The 27,815-nt window shown below is 42.9% G+C and overlaps 2 protein-coding genes across 2 annotated transcripts in view; one reads left to right on the forward strand and one right to left on the reverse strand.

The window, feature by feature from the left end:
• The window catches only part of LOC111979701 (serine/threonine-protein kinase OSR1), a 37,515-nt gene extending 29,337 nt beyond the window's left edge, over nucleotides 1-8,178 (forward strand). The window contains exons 15-17 of the mRNA XM_024010345.3: nucleotides 172-240; nucleotides 3,790-3,854; nucleotides 3,976-8,178. Coding sequence (XP_023866113.1) covers nucleotides 172-240; nucleotides 3,790-3,854; nucleotides 3,976-4,050 — 209 coding nt within the window. The 3' untranslated portion in view covers nucleotides 4,051-8,178. The remainder of the gene's footprint in view (nucleotides 1-171; nucleotides 241-3,789; nucleotides 3,855-3,975) is intronic.
• A 7,042-nt stretch (nucleotides 8,179-15,220) lies between these two features.
• On the reverse strand, nucleotides 15,221-18,290 carry LOC111979733 (la-related protein 6-like). Its single transcript, XM_070449109.1, has 4 exons — nucleotides 18,166-18,290; nucleotides 17,805-18,018; nucleotides 16,343-16,692; nucleotides 15,221-16,115 (listed from the first exon to the last, which is right to left on the reverse strand). Exons 1-4 carry the CDS (start codon nucleotides 18,288-18,290, stop codon nucleotides 15,344-15,346), a joined length of 1,461 nt encoding a protein of 486 aa, XP_070305210.1. The 3' UTR covers nucleotides 15,221-15,343.
• Between the last annotated feature and the right edge of the window lie 9,525 nt (nucleotides 18,291-27,815).

Consider the following 27,815-nt stretch of genomic DNA (forward strand, 5'->3'; position numbering starts at 1 on the left):
TGAAGGCACTGTATCTAAACAAAAGTCGACCTGTTAGTGGGTTACAATCACATATGGACCCATCACACTTTTTTTCTTCTCACATAACTAACCCCTCCTGCTCTGTTTATCTCTCCCCCCATCTATCTCCATATCTCTCGGTTTTGTACTCACTCACCTACCTTCCCTCAGATTCCTCAGATGGAGTGTCTCAGGAGTTGGTATCCGCAGGTCTAGTCGATGGGAAAGACGTAGTGGTTGGTGAGTATGAAACCAAAGCTCAGAGAGATCTACTGTAGGATAACATGTCCCTGACTATGGTAACTTGACCAAAGCTACTAGAGGTCAGTGAAGTCACAGGTCAGGCTGAAATGACTGAGACAACACATTTTGGTTCTGTGGAAATATAATATTTTATAGTGTGACATTTAGAAGATTGAGTATGCTTTAAATGCCAGGATGTCATACTCATTTTGGCTTTTCATCTAGTAGATTAAGCTGCACACTATTAAGGAAGAGAATCGTATTTTCAGACCCATGTGTGTTTGACAACAGCTGATAATCAAAGAAGGGACAGGCTGTAGAAAAATGAACAAATGGCTGGAAACAATGCATTAGATGACACATTCTCAGTATGGGTGAGCCTAGTGTCGTGTCTTTGGCATGACTAAAGTGAAGACTTATTTTATCAAATCAATTCTCTGTGATTAGACTAATCATGTAAATGTAATTAACCAGGAAGTCGGGGCACCAAGGAAAATCTTCATATCTGACCAATTAGTCTTCTAATTAATGAGTCATTCTTTACCTCACGTTAGTCTCATTCCAAACATCGTAAGTTATCTGCACAAACCCAGCCTTCACTATGAATCATCCATACATAAATTGTCTTAATAATTTATTTACTAACTAAATAATCACAGAAATGCATAAACAAACAATATACACTGCTCAAAAAAATAAAGGGAACACTTAAACAACACAATGTAACTCCAAGTCAATCACACTTTTGTGAAATCAAACTGTCCACTGAGAAGCAACACTGATTGACAATACATTTCACAGCTGTTGTGCAAATGGAATAGACAACAGGTGGAAATTATAGGCAATTAGCAAGACACCCCAATTAAGGAGTGGTTCTGCAGGTGGTGACCACAGACCACTTCTCAGTTCCTATGCTTCCTGGCTGATGTTTTGGTCACTTTTGAATGCTGGCGGTGCTTTCACTCTAGTGGTAGCATGAAGACGGAGTCTACAACCCACACAAGTGGCTCAGGTAGTGCAGCTCATCCAGGATGGCACATCAATGCGAGCTGTGGCAAGAAGGTTTGCTGTGTCTGTCAGCGTAGTGTCCAGAGCATGGAGGCGCTACCAGGAGACAGGCCAGTACATCAGGAGACGTGGAGGAGGCCGTAGGAGGCAACAACCCAGCAGCAGGACCGCTACCTCCGCCTTTGTGCAAGGAGGATCAGGAGGAGCACTGCCAGAGCCCTGCAAAATGACCTCCAGCAGGCCACAAATGTGCATGTGTCTGCTCAAACGGTCAGAAACAGACTCCATTGGGTGGTATAAGGGCCCGACGTCCACAGGTGGGGGTTGTGCTTACAGCCCAACCCGTGCAGGACGTTTGGCATTTGCCAGAGAACACCAAGATTGGCAAATTCGCCACTGGCGCCCTGTGCTCTTCACAGATGAAAGCAGGTTCACACTGAGCACATGTGACAGACGTGACAGAGTCGGAGACGCCGTGGAGAACGTTCTGCTGCCTGCAACATCCTCCAGCAGACCGGTTTGGAGGTGGGTCAGTCATGGTGTGGGTGGCATTTCTTTGGGGCCGCACAGTCCTCCATGTGCTCGCCAGAGGTAGCCTGACTGCCATTAGGTACCGAGATGAGATCCTCAGACCCTTGTGAGACCATTGCTGGTGCGGTTGGCCCTGGGTTCCTCCTAATGCAAGACAACGCCACCTCATGTGGCGGGAGTGTGTCAGCAGTTCCTGCAAGAGCAAGAGGAAGGCATTGATGCTATGGACTGGCCCGCCCGTTCCCCAGACCTGAATCCAATTGAACACATCTGGGACATCATGTCTCGCTCCATCCACCAAAGCCACGTTGCACCACAGACTGTCCAGGAGTTGGCGGATGCTTTAGTCAAGGTCTGGGAGGAAATCCCTCAGGAGACCATCCGCCACCTCATCAGGAGCATGCCCAGGCGTTGTAGGGAGGTCATACAGGCACGTGAGGCCACACACACTACTGAGCCTCATTTTGACTTGTTTTAAGGACATTACATCAAGTTGGATCAGCCTGTAGTGTGGTTTTCCACTTTAATTTTGAGTGTGACTCCAAATCCAGACCTCCATGGGTTGATCAATTTGATTTCCATTGATAATTTTGTGTGATTTTGTGTCAGACATTCAACTATGTAAAGTAAAAAGTATTTAATAAGAATATTTCATTCATTCAGATCTAGGATGTGTTATTTTAGTGTTCCTTTAATTTTTGAGCAGTGTATATGGTTACAAGGAAATTATGAGAAGTGGGTGTGGACTGAGAGGCCGGGAAAGACAAGAGTCACTACACAGTGGATAATATAATAATTGAAATGCTAATTCTTTGCACATGAACGCTCACTCATTCGGGAATAATTGCAATCAATATATATATTTACGCTCAGTGTGCGTCGTGATCTCTGTTGGAATCGTCCTTTTCTGTGGAAAGTTCATCCGAGATTCTCTCTGCGTTCCTGGAGTCTTGGTTAGAATGAATACTTTAGAGTAACATTCAGAAATGTTCTTATAGAATAGATGTTTCGGCAGTTGTCGGTCTTCGCATTCCAGGTAGACATAAATTCTAGCTGCAGACTAGTAATTAGTATCGAAGATTTGCTCGTATTCTGTCGGTATCGATAGTCTCAGAGTTGAACCATTCCACTAGTGTAGCCAATGTTCTACGTGGTTGGTTAAGAATTCAACAACCGAGGAATGCATGGTCTCTACTCAAACCTTAGCCCTCTCGGTAATCGAGGTACGCTTGGTCTGAAGTGGCTTGTCCAGGTGGGGTTTATATTCGGAACAGCAGAAAAGGGCTGTCCCATGACACAAGATCAATGTCTGTGCTCATGGGGCGGACCAATGACCTAGTTACATTTTAAAGGGAATTGGATTCTCTTTCATTAAACAGTTTAAAATCACATTACATAATTTCACAAATAGTTTCATCTTTACTCATTCATTTTATACAATAATTAGATGCAAATCTCATAACAGAGACTCTTGTATAAACAGAGTTATGGTAATGTGGCTGTATTGTCTCTCATGAGGTCACAAACATTAGACAAAATGGACCGGTCGTAGCTGGATTCTCCACCGACCGTTTACACATTCTCCAAAACATGGATATTGTTCAGTTCTCAAGTTCTGTGAGTTAGAAGAAGTTCCTTTGTTCTACTGTGAACCCTCTCTCTCTATACTGCATGAGGGAGAGAGTCTCCTCCAGGAATTTACCTGAGATAACAGAGCCTGGGTGTAGGGGGAAGAGAGAGGTGGTGCGAGAGAGAGAGTTGGTGCTTGCTATATCTAAAGAGGGCCATGTCATGACACTAGTATGTTGATATTTGTTGCTTAGTGCATATGTTTTACTAAACAGTACGTTCAAAATAGTATGTAGAACGATTAGTACACAGTATTTAGTTTTAGTAAGTAGTAGGCAAGACAAATTTCAGACACGGTCATTTACTCCAGAGATGGTAAAAATTATGCTGTTTTTAGAGAGGTTCAGATTCCTTATTCCACATCTGTATTCTTTCCAGTTGCTGCCAACCTGCAGAAGATTGTTGATGATCCTTTCAACAATAAAAATGTAACTTTCAAACTGGTAAGTTCAATATTTTTGGTTTCAATCAAAGCTTCCATTTTTGTCCTGTTGAAACCRCATGCCCTGCTCAACATTCTACAAAGAGAGATGCACTGAACATTTATTTTTCTTTCTTTCTCAGGCATCTGGCATAGACGAGTCGGAGATCCCTGACGATGTCAAACTGATGGGTTTCGCTCAGCTCAGCATCACTTAACTCAATATTCCGTCAACAAAGGAGAGAACAAACAGTATTGCCCAGCAGCATAGTTCTAAATTCCAAGACACCAATACTGCCAAAGAAGAGAGCCACAGTGCATTTGTCAACCTGTAGGGTTATTTTCTTGACTGAAACCTGCAGTGTTAGTTAAAATGGGCTCTGAGAATGGGACCAGTGTAACAGAAAGACAACAGTTAGGACAGGAACAGTAAATCACACTTGAAAGAGTTTACAGCAGTGTATCTGGGAGGGAGGACGGTGGGCGTCGCAATCCACATAATCATCATCGACTTAAAAATAAACAACAAATGTTTCTTATTTCGTTTTCTACATTTAGCTCTACAATCCAAAACGTATTCTGATATAACTCTCTTGAGTTTTGGAAGTGATAACTTACAGTGCCTTCAAAGTATTCAGACCCCTTGACCTTTTTCCACATTTTGTTATGTTACAGCCTTATTATAAAATGGATGAAATAACAAAAAATCCTCAGAAATCTACACACAATACCTCATCATGACAATGTGAAAACAGGGTTTTAGACATTTTTGCACGTTTATTAAAAATAAAAAACAGAAATACCTCAGACAGGATTGTGTCGAGGGACAGATCTAGGGAAGGGTAACAAAAAATGTCTGCAGCATTGAAGGTCCCCAAGAACACAGTGGCCTCCATCATTCTTAAATGAGAGAAGTGTGGAACCACCAAGACTCTTCCTAGAGCTGGCCGCCAGGCCAAACTGAGCAATCAGGGGAGAAGGGCCTTGGTCAGGGAGGGGACCCAGAACCCGATAGTCACTCTGACAGAGCTCTAGAGTTCCTCTGTGGAGATGGGAGAACCTTCCAGAAGGACAATCATCTCTGCAGCATTCCACCAATCAGGCCAGCATTCCACTCCTCAATAAAAGGCACATGACAGCCCGCAGGAAGTTTGCCAAAAAAGCACCTAAAGACTCTCATACCATGAGAAACAAGTTTAATGAACCCAAGATTGAACTCTTTGGCCTGAATGCCAAGTGTCATTTCTGGAGGAAACCTGACACCATCCCTACAGTGAAGCATGGTGGTGGCAGCATCATGCTGTGGAGATGTTTTTCAGCAGCAGGGACTGGGAGACTAGTCAGGGTTGAGGAAAAGATGAACAGAGCAAAGTACAGGGAGATCCTTGATGAAAACCTGCTCCAGAGTGCTTCGGACCTCAGACTGAGGCGAAGGTTCACCTTCCAACAGGACAACCACCCTAAGCACACAGCTGTAGTAGCTGAGATCTGGAGCAGGTTTTCATCAAGGATCTCTCTGTACTTTGCTCCGAGTGGCTTCGAGATAAGTCTCAATGTCGTTGAGTGGGCCAGCCAGAGCCCGGACTTGAACCCGATCGAACATCTCTGGAGAGACCTGAAAATAGCTGTGCAGCAACGCTCCCCATCCAACCTGACAGAGCTTGAGAGGGTCTGTAGAGAAGAATGGGAGAAACTCCTCAAATACAGGTGTGCCAAGCTTGTAGTGTCATACCCAAGAAGACTCGGCTGTAWTCGCTGCCAAAGATGCTTTAACAAAGTACTGAGTAAAGGGTCTGAATACTTATGTAAATGTGATGTTTACGTGTTTTTTAAATTTATATAACTTAGTAACATTTTYTAAAATCCTGTTTTTGCTTTGTCATTTCTGGGGTACTGTGTGCAGATTGATGAGGAACCAAAGCAATTGAATAAATGTTTGAATAAGGCTGTAACCTAACAAAATGTGGAAAAAGTCAAGGGGTCCGAATAGTTTCCGAAGGCACTGTAAATGCCTGTTTAACAACTGCCACTGAACCGAAGCACAACTGAGTGTTGTGTGTAATAGCCACCACTATTAGGCATCCTTGTACTGTTATCTGAATTATATAAGCTGCCTCCCCAATGGCCACCTTAGTCCCTATATTGCGCACTCCTTTTGAGCAGGGCTCTGTTCAAAAGTAGTGCACTATGTAGGGGAGGGGTGCCATTTCGGATGCCGACTTAGTATATTACGAAGTGTAAAGGAGATTATTTAGTGAGGATCTATTACAGTATGGATTTGTAGAAGAGTGAGTGAATGGCTGATGAAAAGTGACTTCCCTTGATAACCTTATTGATATTGAACTATAGGGGCCTCCAGTCATGAATCAGAAATAGCTGGCATCGTAGTGTATATCATTACATACGCTGACATAAGCTTTCTTAGGTGTCATATGCTTTCCTTGGTCTATCTGTTGACATAAGCTGTTATAAGCTCTCATAGGTGTTTTAAAAGTTGACATTAACTGTCCTAAGTTCTCTTCCCTGTTATAACTGCTCATTGGTGTATCATTACGTTGATATAAGCTGTTGTGTTAGTGGTTCAAGTTACCCCAGACAGACCGATATCATTGCTCTAACAAGGAAGGGGTCTGTTCAGAAGGGAGCAATATTACAGGACATAATGAAACGTTTGGAGAGATATGTATTGTGTGGAACAGATAGGATTGCATGTCRTATAGATTTGGGAATCGGTCTGCTCTATTCATTACGTTTCAGTCTAAAAACCATTCTGAACGATTATCCAGCGTTAATACTCAAAGACAGTAAAACAATAACTTCCTAAGATCTTGATTATGGTCTTGGGACTATGCAATTTTGTCTCTGTGATGTTCATGACCAGCGGTTCACTAGTTATTGGACCTCTGTACTCCCGCTAGCTACCTAGCTAGCTGTCATCGTGATGGCTGTTTCTCCTTCCTAGATGGACAAATTCATTTGTATCGTAGCCTTCTGCTCCAATCCATCCACACTCACCTCAAAGTCACTCCTACTTTACGTTCTATGTTTGTTTGTTTTTGTTGGTTGGTATGTGTGTTTCTGTAGAGTTCCAGGGGCTGTGTGTGTGGGTTAGCTAGTTCAGGTAYTGTTGTAAATCGGTCTATTTAGCAGATGTTGTATTTCCAAAAAGGTACGGTTACATTATAATGGCAAGCTGGTGATGCCACAACACGCACAGCCTTTCACACGCGCTCCCAAAGGTATGTATGGGATTAGGAAGCAAAGCAAAGTAATCAACTGTTTCTGGAGTACATTTCTAATGGGGAAATAATGCTCTTTAGTTGTACAAATGATTGTGGCCGATAAACAACTGGTATACTTGATCAGTAGCTCATCCAGTATCTCTACAGGTTTAAATAATTGCTTGTTTTGTAGATTTTTCAACTAATTTCAAGTTTTGTTGCTAATCATGCCACGTGATTTGCTGAATTGGTACCTTATTGATATTAACGTACATATTTGCGTTAGTTCAGAAAGGCTCATCTTCTAGTTCACATTATATGCTTTTGTTGTCATGGAGATAGTAATATGCAAATTGTGTTTTTGTTTTTTCCCATTGAGACTTTTTTTAAATCACTGAAACCTGTCGAATTTTGAGTTTCCTGTAGAAATACAAACTGGGATGATGTTCCTCAAGAAATGTAAAAGTAGGCCGAGCTAACTAACAACAACATGACACAGAACTGACACAATTCCCGCTGGTGTGATATGTTGCTTTCAGACTGAGCAATATGTTGAAGAATGTTAGCCCGTGTGTCAGTCTGTTTGTGCCAATTCCCTGTTACTCATTGTCTTGCCAATCAATACAATTGGCATTGGCAAGAGCATAAACATATCTTGGACACCCAGGCTAGAAGAATGTGTGAGCTGATAGCATAATGTCCTGGGTTTTAATCTATTTTCCCTCTATTGTAAAGCCAATGTTGTCAGGTAGATATCGGTCACAAGGCGAACTCTTTGAATGATTAGTATTTATTATGACACTTACTTGGATCTGATTGAACTTTTATGAGTTTATTTTTATTTGTTGGAAGTTTTTTTAATGTTTGTTGGAACACATATATATTTTCGACATTATGTGTATCATCATAAACTGCAAGTGATCAAAATTGAATAATGCTGTTTGTGAAACCTTAGCATTAAATGACAACTTGATGTCAGGAATTAAAAGCACTTTGCAGAATCAATGTTGTAAATGGTGGTTAAAATTGCCATCACACAAACATCAAACATGAAAATAAATCATTCTGGTCAACTATTTCTAAAATAGGTGAAAAGGTAAATAAATTCACATGGTTTGAACCAAGTCCCATGAGTTTGTTTTCTTTATATACAGTGCCTTCCGAAAGTATTCACACCCCTAGACTTTTTCAACATTTGGTTGTTAGAAAGTGAGATTAAAATGATATTTTTCTGTCAAATACCTTGTCAAAGTGGAAGAAAAATTATATATTTTTTAATGAAAAATAAAACATCTTGATTAGATAAGTATTCAACTGCCTGAGTCGATACTGTTAGAATCACCGTTGGCAATGATCACAGCTGTAAGTCTTTCTGGGTAAGTCTCTAAGAGCTTTGCACACCTGGCTTGTAACAATATTTGCCCATTATTCTTTTAAAGTCTTCAAGCTTTGTCAAGATGTTTCTTGATCAATGCTAGACGGCCATTTTCAAGTATTGCCATAGATTTAAAACCCGATTTTAGGCCACCCAGGAACATCCAATGTATATTTGACCTTGTTTTGTGAAACGGTCCTACTACAAAAGATGCAGGTGCTGATGAGAGGTAATGGGCGAAACTATTATAGACTATTAGGCCAGACAAAATGTATTCACTGTTTTAACGGATCCCCCCCCCCCCAGAAAGGGAGGCGAGCGAGCAAAAAAAAATAAGTGCATAAGGAATAACAGTACTTTACCACATTGTTCTAGGCACTTGTACAGGCTGTAGGCCTACTGTGAGCTTCAAGAGTTATATTATTCCATGCGAAAACCTACACCATTTTTCTTAAAAAGAATGCAGATGTTACAATGTTATAACCATGAGAAATGAAACACAATGGGAAGTATAACTTGCGACAGTTTCTTTATTCCTGTTAAAAAGAAGTGTAATCCAATCTCGTAATTTTATGTGACGTATAGGGTAATAGAGTAGACTAGTTAACATGATTTTCTAATTCAAGAATTATTGACAAATAATTGTAATCAAATTAAAATGTTGACGTATAATGAGTTCATTACCAGAATGCATCTCGATAGCCTATAGGCGTTAACAAAATATTCATACAAATATGATTAGGCTTCTCATAAATCCAGCCATAGCGTATAGCCCATCATCAAAATAAARCATGTAGTTTATAACATGCACATTTAGAAACATCAAATATAGAGCAAGCTTGACTAAATTCGAGCCCAGTAATTTTGCTCACCCCATCCTCCTTCGATTGTCTCGTCTGGCTGCCACGAAAAGCCCCGACCTTGGAGACAGTCGATCCCATCATTGTGAACCTGCTAATCTGCACGAAGTGTGTGCGTGCCACTGGCGATGTACTTTGCTGGACATGCTAGCTGTTCTCCGCGGCGCATCTTCACTTCAAACGCATTCCGTCTTGGTGTCATCGGTTGGCCTACTACTACCTGGTAGTACCGGTAAAATGTTATGAATCGCAAATCACCATACAGCTGACATACTTCGATTTGGTTGTCCAAAATACTATCAGTTTGCACTGCGTATTTGCTGATGAATGCCCTGATCTCTGGCCAGTCAATTGGTTAAATTACATTGTTGTTTCGTCTATTAATCGCTTCTAATAGATATGACAATAATGCATTAACCATGGATTTAACCGACTGTTTGTTTATAATGAGGGACGCCCTACGTTTAACCTGGACACGTAAACAGTAGGAATGTGCGCTGTATTCAGCCAATACCGCATGAGAGAGAAATTAAACATCTGCACGTCGCCTGCAGTTGAGAGCGTGTGTGTTTCACTGTCCAATCTGAGCTCGAACATGATCTGAGTGTGTGATCTAGGGCGAATTAGTTTTTCAAATTACAGGAGACTGAGGAGGTATATTATAAATTGTTTAATGTTTTTTTTTTTACTTTATTTTTGTGTCTATTTAAGTGCAATTTATTTACATTTGTCTTGCTAACTTCAGTAGCTATCTAACTACTCWACCAGCGCGAGTGTGCAGTTTTCTGCGCAAGAATGGTAGAATGGCCAACGCTGCCGAAATTGTTGTTGACTTTTTGTTGAAGAACCCCTTTCATTCTCTGGGGTACACGGAACAGGTGTGAATTAAAACCGAGGGTCGACCTCTGCCTGAGATCAGTTTCATGAAGAAGGATAAGGTGAGGGCGTTCAATTCCACCTGGTATCAAATGTATAGCTGGTTTCATCAAGCCGCCTGTATTGCTGGCCTTGCCTGCATTTTTGGGCATAATAATTTGCAAAATTTGCTTAATGTGTTCGCTTTTACAGGACACGACGAGATGGAAAGTTCCGCCGACAACGGCAACTACAAGGAGCTTGCAGAGGTAATTGCACGTTACGATGCTTTACTTGCTGAACATATCAAAGTTTCGACTGTCTTTTCTGAGATGTCGAAAACAATTCCGAATGATTTGATAGCGTCCGTCGCATTATCCGGTATTTATTTTACGAAGATGATAACACGTAATCACTCCGGACAGACACAAGCAAAAACTCATGACATAAATGTTGTAGCAGCCTAGGCTACACCTAAACATTAGAGATCTGACCTGCTGTATGGGATGAAAACGAGATAMATTTTCAGTCTGATCAACTGTAAACTCCTAATAAGAGCAGCTGCATACAGCCTATGTGCCCTGTCCATCTGGTCAGGGTAAACTAATTGGTAATGTTATGTATTTATAGTCCATTTGTGTGTCAGGAGAAAATGTGAATGTGATCAACTTTGGTTTATATTCAAAATTGGGCTGGGTAGGCTGCCTATAAGTTTTTAATCCATAATGATTCCCTGGAATTAATGAATCAACATAATAGTGATGACCGATGTGAGTAAATGTTTTGTAAGGCCTACAGTTGCATAGGCCTGCATGGTGCAAACACGCATAAAGCAAGCTCAGCCCTGTGAGTTGTAAACTTTCTCCTGGCGTGAACTGAAGCCACGTCTCATGTGCCCACTCATTCACTGGCACATTGAATGTTTCCCCTCTAAGCACTGTGAGTACCCCTATACATTTTCTCTCATTCCTGTATGTAGAGTCAATCACATACACAATCACATTATTACACATCAATGATTTTACTCCTTGCTTGGACTAACTCATTCTTAGCTCTTTTGTCTAACTGTGTATTAAGTTGTGGTATTGTTTTTTGTCTTCCCAGTCAAATCCTGCCCTGCACTGGTCAAGCCTCTGAACACCTCAACTCATTCCTCATACCCTCATTCAATCACTGTTGTGATCCCTTTCCCACACGGTGTAAGTAGCCCTCTCATTCCTATTCCCCATAATATGGTACTATAAATRTCTTTATTAAATGCTTTAAATTTAAAGAATTAGTCTTTGACGATTTTTGAAACACACTTTGTCGTCTCTGTGCGTTACGCTCCTGTACCGTGGATCTCCCRTCCTYCTCAATGTTTCAAATCACCAGCCTCCACTGACTCACACATGATTTACAAAAGAAGCATTTGTGTTTAGTGAGTCTGCCAGACCATAGGCAGGAGGGATGTGTTCTCTTGATAAGTGTGTGAATTTCACAATTTTCCTGTCCTGCTAAGCATTCAAAATCTAACGAGTACTTTGGGTTGTTGGGGAAAATGCATTCAGTAAAAAGTACAATATTTTCTTTAGGAATGTAGTGAAGTAAAAGTTCTCAAAAATATAAWTAGTWAGGTAAAGTACAGATACCCCMAAAAATTACTTAAGTTGTACTTTAAAGTCTTTCTACTTAAGTACTTTACACCATTGCTAATACAGGGTGAGTTATTTYGGCTAAGTCATCCTGTTTACTTTTATACACAACTTTTCGCTGTCCCTTCAGCCTCCGCATTGCCTGCCAGTCTACTGTCGAGRATGTCGACCTACGGACGTGCGAACAGGCTGCCTCTCCAACACCCAGACACAGACCTTCACCTTGAATCTCAGAATACCACACCTACCCGTGACAGCAGCCTTCCAGACAATGCTCTCTAGYCCTGCTAAAAGTAATGATCGTCCAATTTGGCCTACCTCAAACCTTGGCGTGAGTGAGCGTATAGTGGGACAGATGCACAGTGTCAATAGATAGGACATCGAGTTGTACAAGCAAGCAGAGCAGAAACTGGATACTCTTTAGTTGACTGATGTAGCTGGCAAGGTAATTGCTGTTTAATTTAACAGAAAGAAACTAAACTAGTGTTTATTCACAGTGCTGAGCTAGTACTGTAACTGGCATGTAACGTTAGCTAATGTTTTATCCCCTCTCGACTGAGATTAATGAAGATTAGTGATTAGTGATGCTAGTCAGGCGGGTGCGGGCAGCGATYGGTTGAAGAGCATGCATTTAGTTTTACTAGCATTTGAGAGCAGTTGGAGGCCACGGAAGGAGTGTTGTATGGCGTTGAAGCTCGTTTGGAGGTTTGTTAGCACAGTGTCCAAAGAAGGKWCAGATGTATACAGAATGGTGTCATCTGCGTAGAGGTGGATCAGARAATCACCAGCAGCAAGAGCGACATCATTGATATGTACAGAGAAAAGAGTCGGCCCGAGAATTGAACCCTGTAAGAACCCCCATAGAGACTGCCAGAGTCCGGAAAAACATGCCTCCGATTTGACACACTGAACTCTATCAGAGAAGCAGTTGGGAACCAGATGAGGCAGTCATTTGAGAAACCAAGGCTGTTGAGTCTTCCGATAAGAATACGGTGATTGACAGAGTCGAAAGCCTTGGCCAGGTCGATGAAGACGGCTGCACAGTACTGTTTTTTTATCGATGGCGTTATGATATCATTTAGACCTTGATTGTGGCTGAGGTGCACCCATGACAGCTCGGAAACCAAATTGCATAGCAAGAGAAGGTACGGTGGGATTCGAAATAGTCGGTGATCTGTTTGTTAACTTGGCTTTCGAAGACTTTAGAAAGGCAGGGTGAGGATAGATAGGGGTCTGTAACAGTTTGGTCTAGAGTGTCTCCCCTTTGAAGAGGGATGTTTGGGATCTCAGACGATACAAAAAGAGAGGGTTGAACAGCCTAGTAATAGGAGTTGCAACAATTGCGGCGGATCATTTTACAAAGAGAGGGTCCAGATTGTCTAGCCCAGCTGACTTGTAGGGGATCCAGATTTTGCAGCTCTTATCAGAAATCAGCTATCTGGATTGGGTGAAGGAGAAGCGCGGAGGGTGGGGTTGGGCAAGTTGCTGCGGGGGGGGTGCAGAGCTGTTGGCCGGGGTAGGATAGCCAGGTGGAAAGCATGGCCAGCCGTAGAAAAATGCTTATTGAAATTCTGACGGTCGATTTATCAGTGGTGACAGTGTTTTTTTTGGGCGTTGTCCGGGGATCGAGGCCCAAATCTGCCTAAGTGAGAATTGTAAGGCGATCGAATAAACCCCACTACCTTCCTGTTCTGACTAGCCTAAATTGTTAAAATGCAGCTCATTGGGGAAAATAAACATCGACGACCTAATGCGGGTTAAACTACCATCGGACTTAATAAGTACCATGCATATTGTCCACAGACATCTGTATCATACACTGTTGATTCAGTTTTATTTCCCCCTAAAAGTATAAGCTCTCAAAACCCACAATGTGAATGAATTGCCAGTATCAACAAGTTGAATCCAACTACGGAGCAACTGAGGAGTGTACATTACAAGGTTTCATTCAATGCTGCTCYGAACTCTCACAAACCTCTTTTAGGATTACATCAGCTAAAATAACACACATATACAATATGATTTACGCAGAGASCAAAGCGATTGTATATGCAGAACATCGGAAATCATGGAAACAATTAGTAGGAAATACAGGGGAATCCTTTCCATCTCGGTTTGGGATACATCTAATGCACCTATCCTACAATAGTGCATTATTGCTTGGTGAAAGTAGTGCACTACGTAGGGAATAGGTGCTATGTGGGGCACACACTTAGTGAGTGTGGGGAATGTTCGCATATGGGGTTTTGGTCCATGCTTGTCACAGATACTGGTGCAATGTATTGGTTTAAGATTTAATACGGAATAAGCCTTTGTTTAATTGGGGTTTTATACCAGGTTTATATGTAGCATTGTTTCGTTTGGGGTTGAGGTTGTGGGAAGTATTCAAGTTCATACTTCTATAAATTGTCACTGTCAGCCAGGTGCATCTGTAATATGCTGGTGGTTGACAGACCTGAAGTTGAGCTTCAGTGAAACAAGCTTATCTGTAAGGCACAGTAATAAGTCTGGGGATAAGTGTGGCGTAAGTAACTAGATATGTCTTCCTGAAATCCTGCAACATGTGGATTAATGTCCTGGACGCAAATGAGTCATTGGACTCAATGGAGTATGTTTTCAAAGGGGCGCATACTAAGCTGATCCTCGTATCCTACACAGGGAATCTGGGTACAGGCTCACCTTGTTGGGAGAGACATCTGCGTCCAATAGGCACCCTATTCCCTACATAGTGCACTACTTTTCACCGAGCCAGGCATGTAGGGCAGGGCTCTCCAACCTTGTTCCTGGAGAGCTACCGTCCTGTAGGTTTTCGCTCCATCCCTAATCTACCGCACTGATTTTAATAGTTACCTGGTTCATAAGCTGAATCAAGTTAGTTTAAACTAGGTAGCTCCCAAGAACAGGGTTGGAGAGCCCTGAGGTAACTGTAACAACGCTCATTACATGGTCATTACATTTTTACGTCTAAATGGCCATTTAGAGCTAGTTGACTGTAAAAAAAAAAGTGTAATGCATTTATCTTCATTCTGTATTATAAACAGGACAACAGTGCCCCTGGTTCCATATCTGGTTAGTTACAATCAAGTTAGTTACAACTAGGTAGCTCCCAAGAACAGGGTTGGAGAGCCCTGAGGTAACTGTAACAACGCTCATTACATGGTCATTACATTTTTACGTCTAAATGGCCATTTAGAGCTAGTTGACTGTAAAAAAAAAAAAGTGTAATGCATTTATCTTCATTCTGTATTATAAACCAGGACAACAGGTGGCCCCTGGTTCCATATCTGGTGCAACATCACAAGTGTCAGTGAATGACAGAGTAATAACACAGACAAATGCAAACACAGACCAATGCTCTCATGGAGAGCTCTTACAGGTATTTCACAACAAATACTGTGTGTTTAATATGAAAAATGTTTTATTTCTCTTTCATTTAGATTACTTTACTTTTTTGTTATCATGGCAACAATCGTCACTACAATATATTTCATTTCATCAGTCGAAACATTTAAAGGGACAGACAGGGTGTCATCCAGAAGAGGTTAGTTGTTAAATAGACAGACAGATTACTGCTGCTGAGGTAGCTTCCCTCTCCCCCTGCCTCCATAGAAGCCCTTGGTACCGTAGGGTCCTTGGGGCAGACGCACCACCCTCAGGGGCAGAGTCTGTCTCCGCAGCTTGCCCGGGGTCTCCGGGTGGAGTAGGGCCGCGCTAGCAGCCACCTTCTGGCGCTGCACCCAGGGGCAAGACRCCTTCTCCTGTGCATGGTCCCCAGAGCACCTGCTCCTTCCTACACCTCCAGACCTTGAGTCCCGGAGCTTAGACAAGACCAGGGGGACGCGGGACGCATGGCTGTCCGAGGAGGAGGGCCTATCAMTTTGTGATGTTTGGCAATGACCCTCCAGGCCCAGGGGGCTGTCCAGTGACTTATGGCGCTGGATCCTTCTGCATGAAAGCCTGGCTGGGGCTGAACCCAGGGTTGGGACTGTGGCCTTGGCCGGGGCAGGGTCAGACTCTAAGCTCTTCAGTAGTTCCGGATCCTTCATAGAGTTGTTTATGAAACATCTAGACAGGACTGGATCCTTCAGGGAGCTGTTGGTGAAACATCTAGATTTCACCTTGGGATTTTTCTGGGACACCTTAGTCACCTCGGGGCCTCCATCTGGCTTGGGGTCCTCCTCACCCTCCTTCTCCGCCGGCCGGTTGGTGGGGTGGGACGAGCCAGGGCTGCCCAGGCTGGCGACACAAACCACGGCCCCCTCTGCTCCTCCTCTCTGCAGGGCTCGGTAGGCCAACCTGGCCCCCTCCAGGGTCTCAAACTCCACCACAGCACACGTCCTGATGACAAGGAAAGCAACAGTTGAGATATTTTGCCATATTTTCCCCGTTTTGCAATGCATTTCTTTGTAATTATGTATATAGGACAGCGCCCATGTCTGTCAGTCCTGTGAAATTACAACAACAGGTATCTAAAGTAAGAAGCCATGTCGGGACTTCATAGAGGCTGCCCTAATTGAGGACAATATTGATGATGAATAGTCAACAAACGCTGCCTTTGGTTTTACCTGCGGCCCAGCTCGGCATGCCTCCTGGCATGACGTCTCAGCTCCACAGGAAGCTCTTTCCCAGGACGGAGGATACGCAGCGAGGCCACGGCAGCATGGGCACTGAACAGCTTCAGAGCTTTCTCTAGCGCTATCTGCTGGTCCAAGCTGCTGAGGGTAGTGATGTCACTTCCGGTGTTTTCCCCAAGCAGGTTCCAGGCTAGTAGCAGCTTGCTGTTGGGGGCACTCAACAGCCAATCAGGCAGAGGCTCTCTGCGCCTCACTTTGGTCCCTTCCCTGTTGACCTCCAGCGAATCAGAGCACAGCGCCGCGGCCAGGGTGGTGCGCCAGTCTCTCGTCAGSTCCTTCATCTGAGACACACAGGTATTTTACCAGGCAGGTCAATCAAGTACAAATGATTATTTACAATGACGAAATAGCAAGATGCAACGTTTTGGAACATTCAGATATAAATATGACATGTAGAACAAACATGCCTAACTGACATGTAGAATAAAGAATCACATCATCCTCCACGTCTACATGTCAGTGAGGCATGTTTGTTCTATTCGTGGCATTTCTATCTGCAGTGTTCAACATTTGGCTACTAAACATGGCCCAGGTTTGGTTTGTTAAACATGCCGTACGTACAACAGGTTTGCTTTGGGTTGTGTTTTCAAACCTTACCATTATCCACATCGCCTGGTCACAGATCTGTTTGTACGGTCTTGTCAACTCCTTTGGTCATTGTAGTTGGCAAGACAGCACTATATTTTTCAGACCAGGCTTACATAATATTCACCATCATAGTAAATTGGCTTTAAGGAATTCTTGAATTCGAAGTTTGAGAGTCATTGGAGTGAATGAACAGAGTGGCACGTCTTCCTCTTCATTGTAATCCGAGGGCTGATATAAATACCATGCATGCCAGTCTCTCTTGGCTAAGAGTTGAGGAGAGACTGACTGCATCACTTCTTCTTTTTATAAGAAACATTCATGTGTTGAAAATTGTTTGCATAGTCAACTTMCGCACAGCTCTGACACACACACACACACTTACCCCACCAGACATGCCACCAGGGGTCTTTTCACARTCCCCAACTCCAGAACAAATTCAACAAAGYGTACAGTATTATATATAGCCATTATTGCGTGSAACTCCATTCCATTGCATATTGCTMAAAAAAACTGAAAACCTGGTTTCAAAAGACAGATAAAGCAACACCTCATGGCACAACGCCYCTCCCCTATTTAACCTAGATGGTTTGTGTGTATGTTTTGATATGTAGGCTATGTGTGCCTTTAAAAAAATAAATGTATGTAGTTTTATCYTTGAGCTGTTCTTGTCTATTAATGTTCTGTATTATGTCATGTTTCATGTTTGGAAACAGGAAGAGTAGCTGCTGCTTTTGCAACAGCTAAAGGGGATCCTAATAAAATAGCAAATGAGGGAACCAACTTGATCTCATAAAGCTGGCATTACCTTTTTGAAGGAGGTGAGCAGCTTGAGGCTGACGTATCCCATCCTGTTCCTCTGGACGTGTTTGAGCAGGAAGCCATCCTCTGCCAGGTGTTCATTGGACAGGTAGCACTCCAACTGGGACACGATCTGCCTGCTCAGGTCACATGACCCTGATGTCACGCTGGAGGACTCCGCCGATTGGCTAGCAAGTTTAGTGGAGAGCCTATGGGACAATCAGCTTCTCTTAGCATCTCAACATACAATACAAATCCAAACTACATTATTTCTATATACATTGACATTCTGATTCTCTACAGACCTATGCAATATCAATCGACAAGGTACAATGTTTTCTATGTGAGTTGATCGTCTAAAGTCTTACCCATCCTGGCAACTCAGTGTGTCGCTTTTAGAGAGGGCAGTTGGAGACATGGGTATGTCTGGGTAGCGTCCTGGGGTGAAAGGGCTTTGCCTTGGGTTCTCCGAAACACAGGCTGCTGAGGACATGCTGCTTGCGAGGGAGAGCAGCAAGCCAGGTCAAGGGCAGGGGAGGATCTTCTGAATGTGAAGCCACAGAACATCTTAACCGGATTTAATACCTTCTGGTCCATTGTGACACATTTGAGTTCCGTGATTCCGTACTTCCAATCATCGGCAATCTAGAGCTTAGAGTAAGGGGGGGATTCTACAGCTGGTAATGCAACAATGCCACATTCTATGGCCATCTCACATCTCCTTCTTTTCCAGTGGTGTAAAGTACTTAAGTAAAAATACTTTTAAGTACTACTTAAGTTGTTTTTGGGGTATCTGTACTTTACTTTACTATTTATATTTTTTACAACTTTTACTCCACTACATTCCTAATGAAAATAATCWACTTTTTACTCCTTACATTTTCCCTGGCACCAAAAGTACTCATTACATTTTGAATGCTTAGMAGGACAGTAAAATGGTCTAATTCACGCACTTATCAAGAGAACATCCCTGGCCATTCCTACTGCGTCTATTCTGGCAGACTCACTAAACACAAATGTTTCGCAGTAAATTGTGTCTGAGTGTTGAACTGTGCCCCTGGCTATACGTAAATTAAAAAAAACAAGAAAATTGCTGTCTGGTTTGCTTAATATAAAACATTTTAAATTATTTAAACTTTAACTTTTGATGCATAAGTACATTTAAGACCAAATACTTTTAGACTTTTGCTGAAGTAGTATTTTACTGGGTGACTTTTACTTGAGTCATTTTCTTTTAAGATATCTTTACTTTTACTCCAGTATGAAAATTGGGTACTTTTTCCACCACTATTMTTTTCMCCCTTTGTTCATGTRATTCATGTAATGGCACATTTACAGAGATATTGAGCATTGACCCCATAGACATAAGAATGAATAGAACAGGTGTCCCCATTCAAGTAAATAATGGCATAAYGGGTGGACTGGCGGCCAATGCGAGTGTACCCATAAGCGCAAAGCAGGAAGTAAAAGCAGGAAGTGTACCCATCAATCTGTGTTGTGATTTGTTGAATCAACTCAAATGACATTACGAAGAGAAAAAAAACATTCCATTGCATGAGCCACATCAGTTAGCATCATTTGAATGAACGTTCTACATTACCATGGTAATTATTACATCACARGAAGCCTTTGTGTGTCAAATTACCAGGGTTAGAGCTTCCAAGCCCATTCTATTAATTCTTATTTCTRTGATTGACAGTGTCAAATAAATATAATAAAGTAAAGTATACTTGTGGTAAGACAATCCATAGCTATGAAAGCACTTTCCTGTGAAATGTGAGTACAATTTGTCACAGGAACAACAGGGCAATAGATACAGTGCTTTCAGAAAGTTTTCACAGCCCTGTACTTTCACCACATTTTGTTGTGTTACAGCCTGAATTTAAAATGCATACAATTTTGTTTTGATGTCACTGGCCTAYGCACAATACAACATAATGTCAAAGTGAAAGTATATTTTTTAGAAATGTYTAGAAATGTATTAACAATGAAAAGCTGAAATGTCTTGAGTATTCAACCCCTTTGTTATGGCAAGTCTAAATAMKTTCAGGAGTAAAARCATCTTTTCACYTTGTCATTATGGGTTATTTTATTTTAACGTTATTTAACTAGGCAAGTCAGTTAAGAACAAATTCTTATTTTCAATGACGGCCTAGGAACAGTGGGTTAACTGCCTTGTTCAGGGGCAGAACGACAGATTTGTACCTTGTCAGCTCGGGGATTCGATCTTGCAATCTTCCGGTTACTAGTCCAAAGCTCTAACCACTAGGCTACGCTGCCGTTATTGTGTGTAGATGGGTGACAATTTTTTTTTAATGCATTTTGAATTGAGGCTGTAACATACAGTATCAGTCAAAAGTTTGGACACACCTACTCATGCCAGGGTTTTTCTTTATTTTTACTATTTTCTACATTGTAGAATAATAGTGAAGACATTTAAAAACATGAAATAACACATATGGAATCATGTAGTAACCAAAAAAGTGTTACATAAATCAAAATGTATTTCATATTTGAGACTACAAAGTAGCCACCCTTTGCCTTGATGACAGCTTTGCACACTCTTGGCATTCTCTCAACCAGCTTCTTGAGGTAGTCACCTGTAAGCATTTCAATTAACAGGTGTGCCTTGTTAAAAGTTAATTTGTGGAATTTCTTTCCTTCATAATGTGTTTTAGCCAATCAGTTGTGTTGTGACATGGTAGGGGTGGTATACAGAAGATAGCCCTATTTGGTAAAAGACCAAGTCCCTAATATGGCAAGAACAGCTCAACTAAGCAAAGAGAAACGACAGGAAAGGAAGACCCAGAGATACCTATGCTGCAGAGGACAAGTTCATTAGAGTTACCAGCCTCAGAAATTGCAGCCCAAATAAAAGCTTCAGAAATCAGAAATCTGTCCTTTGGTCTGATGAGTCCAAATGTTTGATTTTTGGTTCCAACCGCCRTGTCTTTGTGAGACGCAGAGTAGGTGAACGGATGATCTCTGCATGTGTGGTTCCCACCATGAAGCATGGAGGAGGTGGTGTGATGGTGCTTTGCTGGTGACACTGTTTTTCTTATTTAGAATTCAAGACACACTTAACCAGCATGGCTACCACAGAATTCTGTAGCAATATGCCATCCCATCTGGTTTTTACTTAGTAGGACTATCATTTGTTTTTCCAACAGGGACAATGACCCAACACACCTCCAGGCTGTGTAAGGGCTATTTGAATCAAGAAGGAGAGTGATGGAGTACTGCATTAGAGGACCTGGCCTCCACATCACCCAACCTCAACCCAATTGAGATGGTTTGGATGAGTTGGACTGCAGAGTGAAGAAAAGCAGCCAACAAGTGCTCAGCATATGTGGGAACTCCTTCAAGACTGTTTCAAAAGCATTCCAGGTGAAGCTGGTTGAGAGAATGCCAAGAGTCTGTAAAGCTGTCATCAAGGGTGGCTACTTTGAAAAATATAAAACATAAATATATTTTGATTACTTTGCTTATTACATGATTCCATATGTGTTATTTCATAGTTTCGATGTCATTACTATTATTCTACAATGTAGAAAACAGAAAAATAAAGAAAAACCCCTCCTGTCTCAGCCTCCAGTATTTATGCTGCAGTGTTTTGTGTCGGGGGGCTAGGGTCAGTCTGTTATATCTGGAGTATTTCTCCTGTCTTATCCGGTGTCCTGTGTGAATTTAGGTATGTTCTCTTAAATTCTCTCTTTCTTTCTTTCTCTCTCTCGGAGGACCTGAGCCCTAGGACCATGCTCAGGACTACCTGGCATGATGACTCCTTGTTGTCCCCAGTCCACCTGGCCGTGCTGCTGCTCCAGTTTCAACTGTTCTGCCTGCGGCTATGGAACCCTGACCTGTTCACTGTGATTACTATTATTTGATCATGCTGGTCATTTATGACCATTTGAACATCTTTTCCATGTTCTGTTATAATCTCCACCCGGCACAGCCAGAAGAGGACTGGCCACCCCTCATAGCCTGGTTCCTCTCTAGGTTTCTTCCTACGTTTTGGCCTTTCTAGGGAGTTTTTCCTAGCCACCATGCTTCTACACCTGCATTGCTTGCTGTTTGGKGTTTTAGGCTGGGTTTCTGTTCAGCACTTTGAWATATCAGCTGATGTAAGAAGGGCTATATAAATACTTTTGATTTAGGTGTGTCCAAATTATCGTGGCGTTTGGTGTACGCTTTTGAATAAATGTTTACTTTATTTTCATTGTTTTTATAATAAACAGCAAAGTTAAAAGGCTTATTGTCAAAGTTAACCACGCTTGGTTTTAAAACGAATAAGACAGAAAAATAATGAGAATAATAAACAATAAAATGATACAAAGACAAACAGAGAACAAGTAGTGGCTCTCCTTTATTAGTATCTAGGAACAAGTTAAAAATGCAGGTTCCTTGTGCTAAAATAAGAAAAACGTACTGATTATGGAAAAACTAAAAGGAAGGCGACAGTTAGGCTATTACGACAAAATAAATGTCTGATGTTATTGAACTGATTATTTAAAAAACAAACACATGAACTAGATAATAAGAAAATCAATATTCATAATGATTTCTCATAATAATGATAATASAATAATACAATATAATCTCTTAGTGCTACCAGTAGCCTTTGTGTCACGYCCTGACCTTAGTTCCTTTTTTATGTCTCTATTTTGGTTTGGTCAGGGCGTGAGTTGGGGTGGGCATTCTATGTTTTGTTCTATGTTTTGTATTTCTAGGTGTTTGGCSTGGTGTGGTTCTCAATCAGAGGTAGCTGTCTATCGTTGTCTCTGATTGAGAACCATACTTAGGTASCCTCATTCCCACCTGTGCTTGGTGGGTAGTTGTTTTGTGTATTGCACCTTGCAGAACTGTTCGTTTGTCGCTTTGTTGTTTTTGTTCAAGTGTTCGTATTTATTAAAAGTATTATGAATACTTACCACGCTGCACCTTGGTCCTYTTCTCCTTCTCCCGACGACGTTTGTTACACTTTGACAAAAGGGGAGGTTGGTTGGGAAACTTATGCCGCATTTTAGAACAGAGACCGGAGCTCAGYCAGAACCGTCGCTCGCTCCTGTACGACAACTTGTCATCAAGTTGTCGTCATGGTATTGTTTGTTTTTAAAACAATCTCTTTAGGGTGTTTTTTGTAAATCTGAGTAGTAGTAGACCTCTGTGATTGGTTGAACTTGTTGCTTGATGACTGTAGCACCTCCCTCCTCCTCTTTGATAGGGTAGCTGTGGCAGGTCAGGTRACATGCCATGTGGTTGGGTTGATAGGTACGGTGGGTGAGATGGGAAACTCAGTACCAGAGGCTGTTCAGCTCAGAGTGGTTATGTTGCATAGTKGTCAAAACTGCCTAGGTACTCCAGAACGGCCCTGTAACACAGCTGATACTGGTCCTAAAGAGAGAGAAACAAGAAATACACACATCAGTCAATCATATACACTAGATGCAGTATCTATAAGTACGTTTTGCTTTGTTTTCAATGATTGTAACATATATTTAAATGATTTCAACTTTTTGTTATCTTGGCAGAGATTCTACATGTGTTTGGAACTCTGAGGGTGGCGATACCATTCTTCCAAGAGAAATTCYATAATTTGGTGTTTTGTTGATTGTGGTGGAAAATGCTAGTCTGAGTACCAGTCACTTTAGCTAACAGTCCACTCCTTGCCACTCCTTGCCACTCCTTGTCATTGCCAAAGATAAGCGCTGGATTTATGGCGGMGTTGCTCATTGGTTGTTGGAAATAACATTCATATTTTCCATGACAACATGTGGAGCCTCGAAAATAGAATTAACAAACAAATGATCAAAAACAAACATTTAGCTGTTAGCAAGGCAAGTTGTTGTATTTTGAGACGTTTTGTGGTTGGAATTGCAGTATGTTGTGACGTGGTGAGGTTGGACCCAGGTGCAGAGAAGAGACCAGACGAGGAATCAGCGGTTAAGGATAAACATAATACTTTACTGAGAAACGGTAACGGAAGGATCAGAGTAACACTGGGAAAACAACAAACACTAAGTCTCGAAAACCCACTGAGGAGACAAACACACACGGCACATAATTCCAGCTTCAGCAAAGGACAACAGAAGACACACCTCTGTTAACAGGGAAATCATAATGAGTAAATAGGACAGAGGTCTCTGCCGCCCTCTGGTGACAAGTGGAACCATGATATATGTATTACCTTTATGAATTTAGACATGAACTATTAACTTTTGATGGACAGGTTGTATCTGGACTATCAAAAAACGGTTGCTTAGCAACTGGTATCAACATTTTCTGTGGAGAAAATAAGTTCCAATATTTGTATAATCGTTGTGATTGGAGGATAGCTGTGAGGGTGATCACAGAAGACCACGAAAGAAGACCAGAACCTTCCCGCTAGCCATGATTTGCTGAGGTAATGGATGGGCTGGACATGCCGGGAGATGAGTTGAAGGCGACAGTTAGGCTATTACGACAAAATAAAATGTCTGATGTTATTGAACTGATTATTTAAAAAACAAACACATGAACTAGATAATAAGAAAATCAATATTCATAATGATTTCTCATAATAATGATAATAGAATAATACAATATAATCTCTTAGTGCTACCAGTAGCCTTTGTGTCACGCCCTGACCTTAGTTCCTTTTTTATGTCTCTATTTTGTTTGGTCAGGGCGTGAGTTGGGTGGGCATTCTATGTTTTTGTCTATGTTTTGTATTTCTAGGTGTTTGCCTGGTGTGGTTCTCAATCAGAGGTAGCTGTCTATCGTTGTCTCTGATGAGAACCATACTTAGGTACCCTCATTCCCACCTGTGCTTGGTGGGTAGTTTTCTGTTTTGTGTATTGCACCTTGCAGAACTGTTCGTTGTCGCTTTGTTTTTTTGTAAGTGTTCGTATTTATTAAAAGTATTATGAATACTTACCACGCTGCCACTTGGTCCTTCTCCTTCTCCGACGACGTTTGTTACAGAACTACCCACCACCAAAAGGACCAAGCAGCGTGGAAGAATGGACTCCTGGACATGGGAGGAAATCTTGAACGGCAAGGGACCCGGGCAAAAACGGGGAGTATCGCCGCCCGAAATCAGAACTGGAGGCGGCGAGAGCTGAGAACCAGCGGTATGAGGGAACACGGCTGGCAAGGAAGCCCGAGAGGCAGCACCAATTATTTATTTTGGGGGGCACACGGGGAGTGTGGTGGAGTCAGGTTGGAGACCTGAGCCCACTCCCCATGCTTACCGTGGCGAGCATGGGATTGGTCAGGCCCCGTGCTATGGGGTGATGTGCACGGTGTCTCGGCCGAGCATCCACAGGCCGGTGTGCTCGGTGCCAGCGTCCCGCATTTGCCGGGTGGAAGTTGGCATCCAGCCAGAACGGGTGGGGCCAGATCTGCGCTCGAGACCGCCAGTGCGCCTCCACGGCCCAGTGTATCCGGTGCCTCGGCCAAGGACAAGGCCTCCTGCATGTCTCCCCAGCCTGGTGAGTCCTGTGCCTGTGCCGAGAATTAACCCTCCTATATGTCTCCCCAGCTTGGTGAGTCCGTGCCTTCTCCCAGAGCCAGGCCTCCTGTGTGTCTCTCCACTCCAGTGATGATCCATGGCAAGAAGCCTCCAGTGATGATCCATGGCACGAAGCCTCCAGTGATGATCCATGGCACGAAGCCTGCAGTGATGATCCATGGTAAGAAGCCTCCAGTGATGATCCATGGCAAGAAGCCTCCAGTGATGATCCATGGCACGAAGCCTCCAGCGATGATCCATGGCACGAAGCCTGCAGCGATGATCCATGGCAAGAAGCCTCCAGCGATGATCCATGGCAAGAAGCCTCCAGCGATGATCCATGGCACAAAGCCTCCAGTGGTGATCCATGGCACGAAGCCTCCAGCGACGCTCCCTGTCCGAGCAGCAGAGTCTGCCTCCGTCCGGAGCAGCCAGAGTCTCCCTCCTGCCGGAGCAGCGGTCTCCCTCCTGTCCGGAGCAGCCAGAGTCTCCCTCCTGTCCGGAGCAGCCAGAGTCTCCCTCCTGTCCGGAGCAGCAGAGTCTCCCTCCTGTCCGGAGCAGCCAGAGTCTCCCTCCTGTCCGGAGCAGCCAGAGTCTCCCTCATGTCCGGAGCAGCCAGAGTCTCCCTCCTGTCCGGAGCAGCCAGAGTCTCCCTCCTGTCCGGAGCAGCCAGAGTCTCCTCCTGTCCGGAGCAGCCAGAGTCTCCCTCCTGTCCGGAGCAGCCAGAGTCCCCTCCTGTCCGGGGCCCGCTGCTAGGGTCCCCAGTCCGGGTCGGTGGCGAGGGTCCCCGCTCTAGAGGCGCCACCTAAGTGGGCCAAGCCAGAGGTGGAGCGGGGTCTACGTCCCGCACCAGAGCCGCCACCGCGGTGAAATGCCCACCCAGACCCTCCCCTATAGGTTCAGGTTTTGCGTCCGGAGTCCGCACCTTTGGGGGGGGGGGTGTACTGTCCACGCCCTGACCTTAGTTCCTTTTTTATGTCTCTATTTTGGTTTGGTCAGGGCGTGAGTTGGGGTGGGCATTCTATGTTTTGTATTTCTAGGTGTTTGGCCTGGTGTGGTCCTCAATCAGAGGTAGCTGTCTATCGTTGTCTCTGATTGAGAACCATACTTAGGTAGCCTCATTCCCACCTGTGCTTGGTGGGTAGTTGTTTGTGTATTGCCCCTTGCGAACTGTTCGTTTGTCGCTTTGTTGTTTTTGTTCAAGTGTTCGTATTTATTAAGTATTATGAATACTACCACGCTGCACCTTGGTCCTCTTCTCCTTCTCCCGACGACGTTTGTTACACTTTGACAAAAGGGGAGGTTGGTTGGGAAACTTATGGCGCATTTTAGAACAGAGACCGGAGCTCAGTCAGAACCGTCGCTCGCTCCTGTACGACAACTTGTAATCAAGTTGTCGTCATGGTATTGTTTGTTTTAAAAACAATCTCTTTAGGGTGTTTTTTTGTAAATCTGAGTAGTAGTAGACCTCTGTGATTGGTTGAACTTGTTGCTTGATGACTGTAGCACCTCCCTCCTCCTCTTTGATAGGGTAGCTGTGGCAGGTCAGGTAACATGCCATGTGGTTGGGTTGATAGGTACGGTGGGTGAGATGGGAAACTCAGTACCAGAGGCTGTTCAGCTCAGAGTGGTTATGTTGCATAGTGGTCAAAACTGCCTAGGTACTCCAGAACGGCCCTGTAACACAGCTGATACTGGTCCTAAAGAGAGAGAAACAAGAAATACACACATCAGTCAATCATATACACTAGATGCAGTATCTATAAGTACGTTTTGCTTTGTTTTCAATGATTGTAACATATATTTAAATGATTTCAACTTTTTGTTATCTTGGCAGAGATTCTACATGTGTTTGGAACTCTGAGGGTGGCGATACCATTCTTCCAAGAGAAATTCCATAATTTGGTGTTTTGTTGATTGTGGTGGAAAATGCTAGTCTGAGTACCAGTCACTTTAGCTAACAGTCCACTCCTTGCCACTCCTTGCCACTCCTTGTCATTGCCAAAGATAAGCGCTGGATTATGGCGGAGTTGCTCATTGGTTGTTGGAAATAACATTCATATTTTCCATGACAACATGTGGAGCCTCGAAAATAGAATTAACAAACAAATGATCAAAAACAAACATTTAGCTGTTAGCAAGGCAAGTTGTTGTATTTTGAGACGTTTTGTGGTTGGAATGCAGTATGTTGGACGTGGTGAGGTTGGACCCAGGTGCAGAGAAGAGCCAGACGAGGAATCAGCGGTTAAGGATAAACATAATACTTTACTGAGAAACGGTAACGGAAGGACAGAGTAACACTGGGAAAACAACAAACACTAAGTCTCGAAAACCCACTGAGGAGACAAACCCACACGGCACATAATTCCAGCTTCAGCAAAGGACAACAGAAGACACACCTCTGTTAACAGGGAAATCATAATGAGTAAATAGGACAGAGGTCTCTGCCGCCCTCTGGTGACAAGTGGAACCATGATATATGTATTACCTTTATGAATTTAGACATGAACTATTAACTTTTTGGAT

Source organism: Salvelinus sp. IW2-2015, linkage group LG19 (genome assembly GCF_002910315.2).
Source record: "Salvelinus sp. IW2-2015 linkage group LG19, ASM291031v2, whole genome shotgun sequence".
NCBI classification, from domain to species: Eukaryota; Metazoa; Chordata; class Actinopteri; order Salmoniformes; family Salmonidae; genus Salvelinus; species Salvelinus sp. IW2-2015.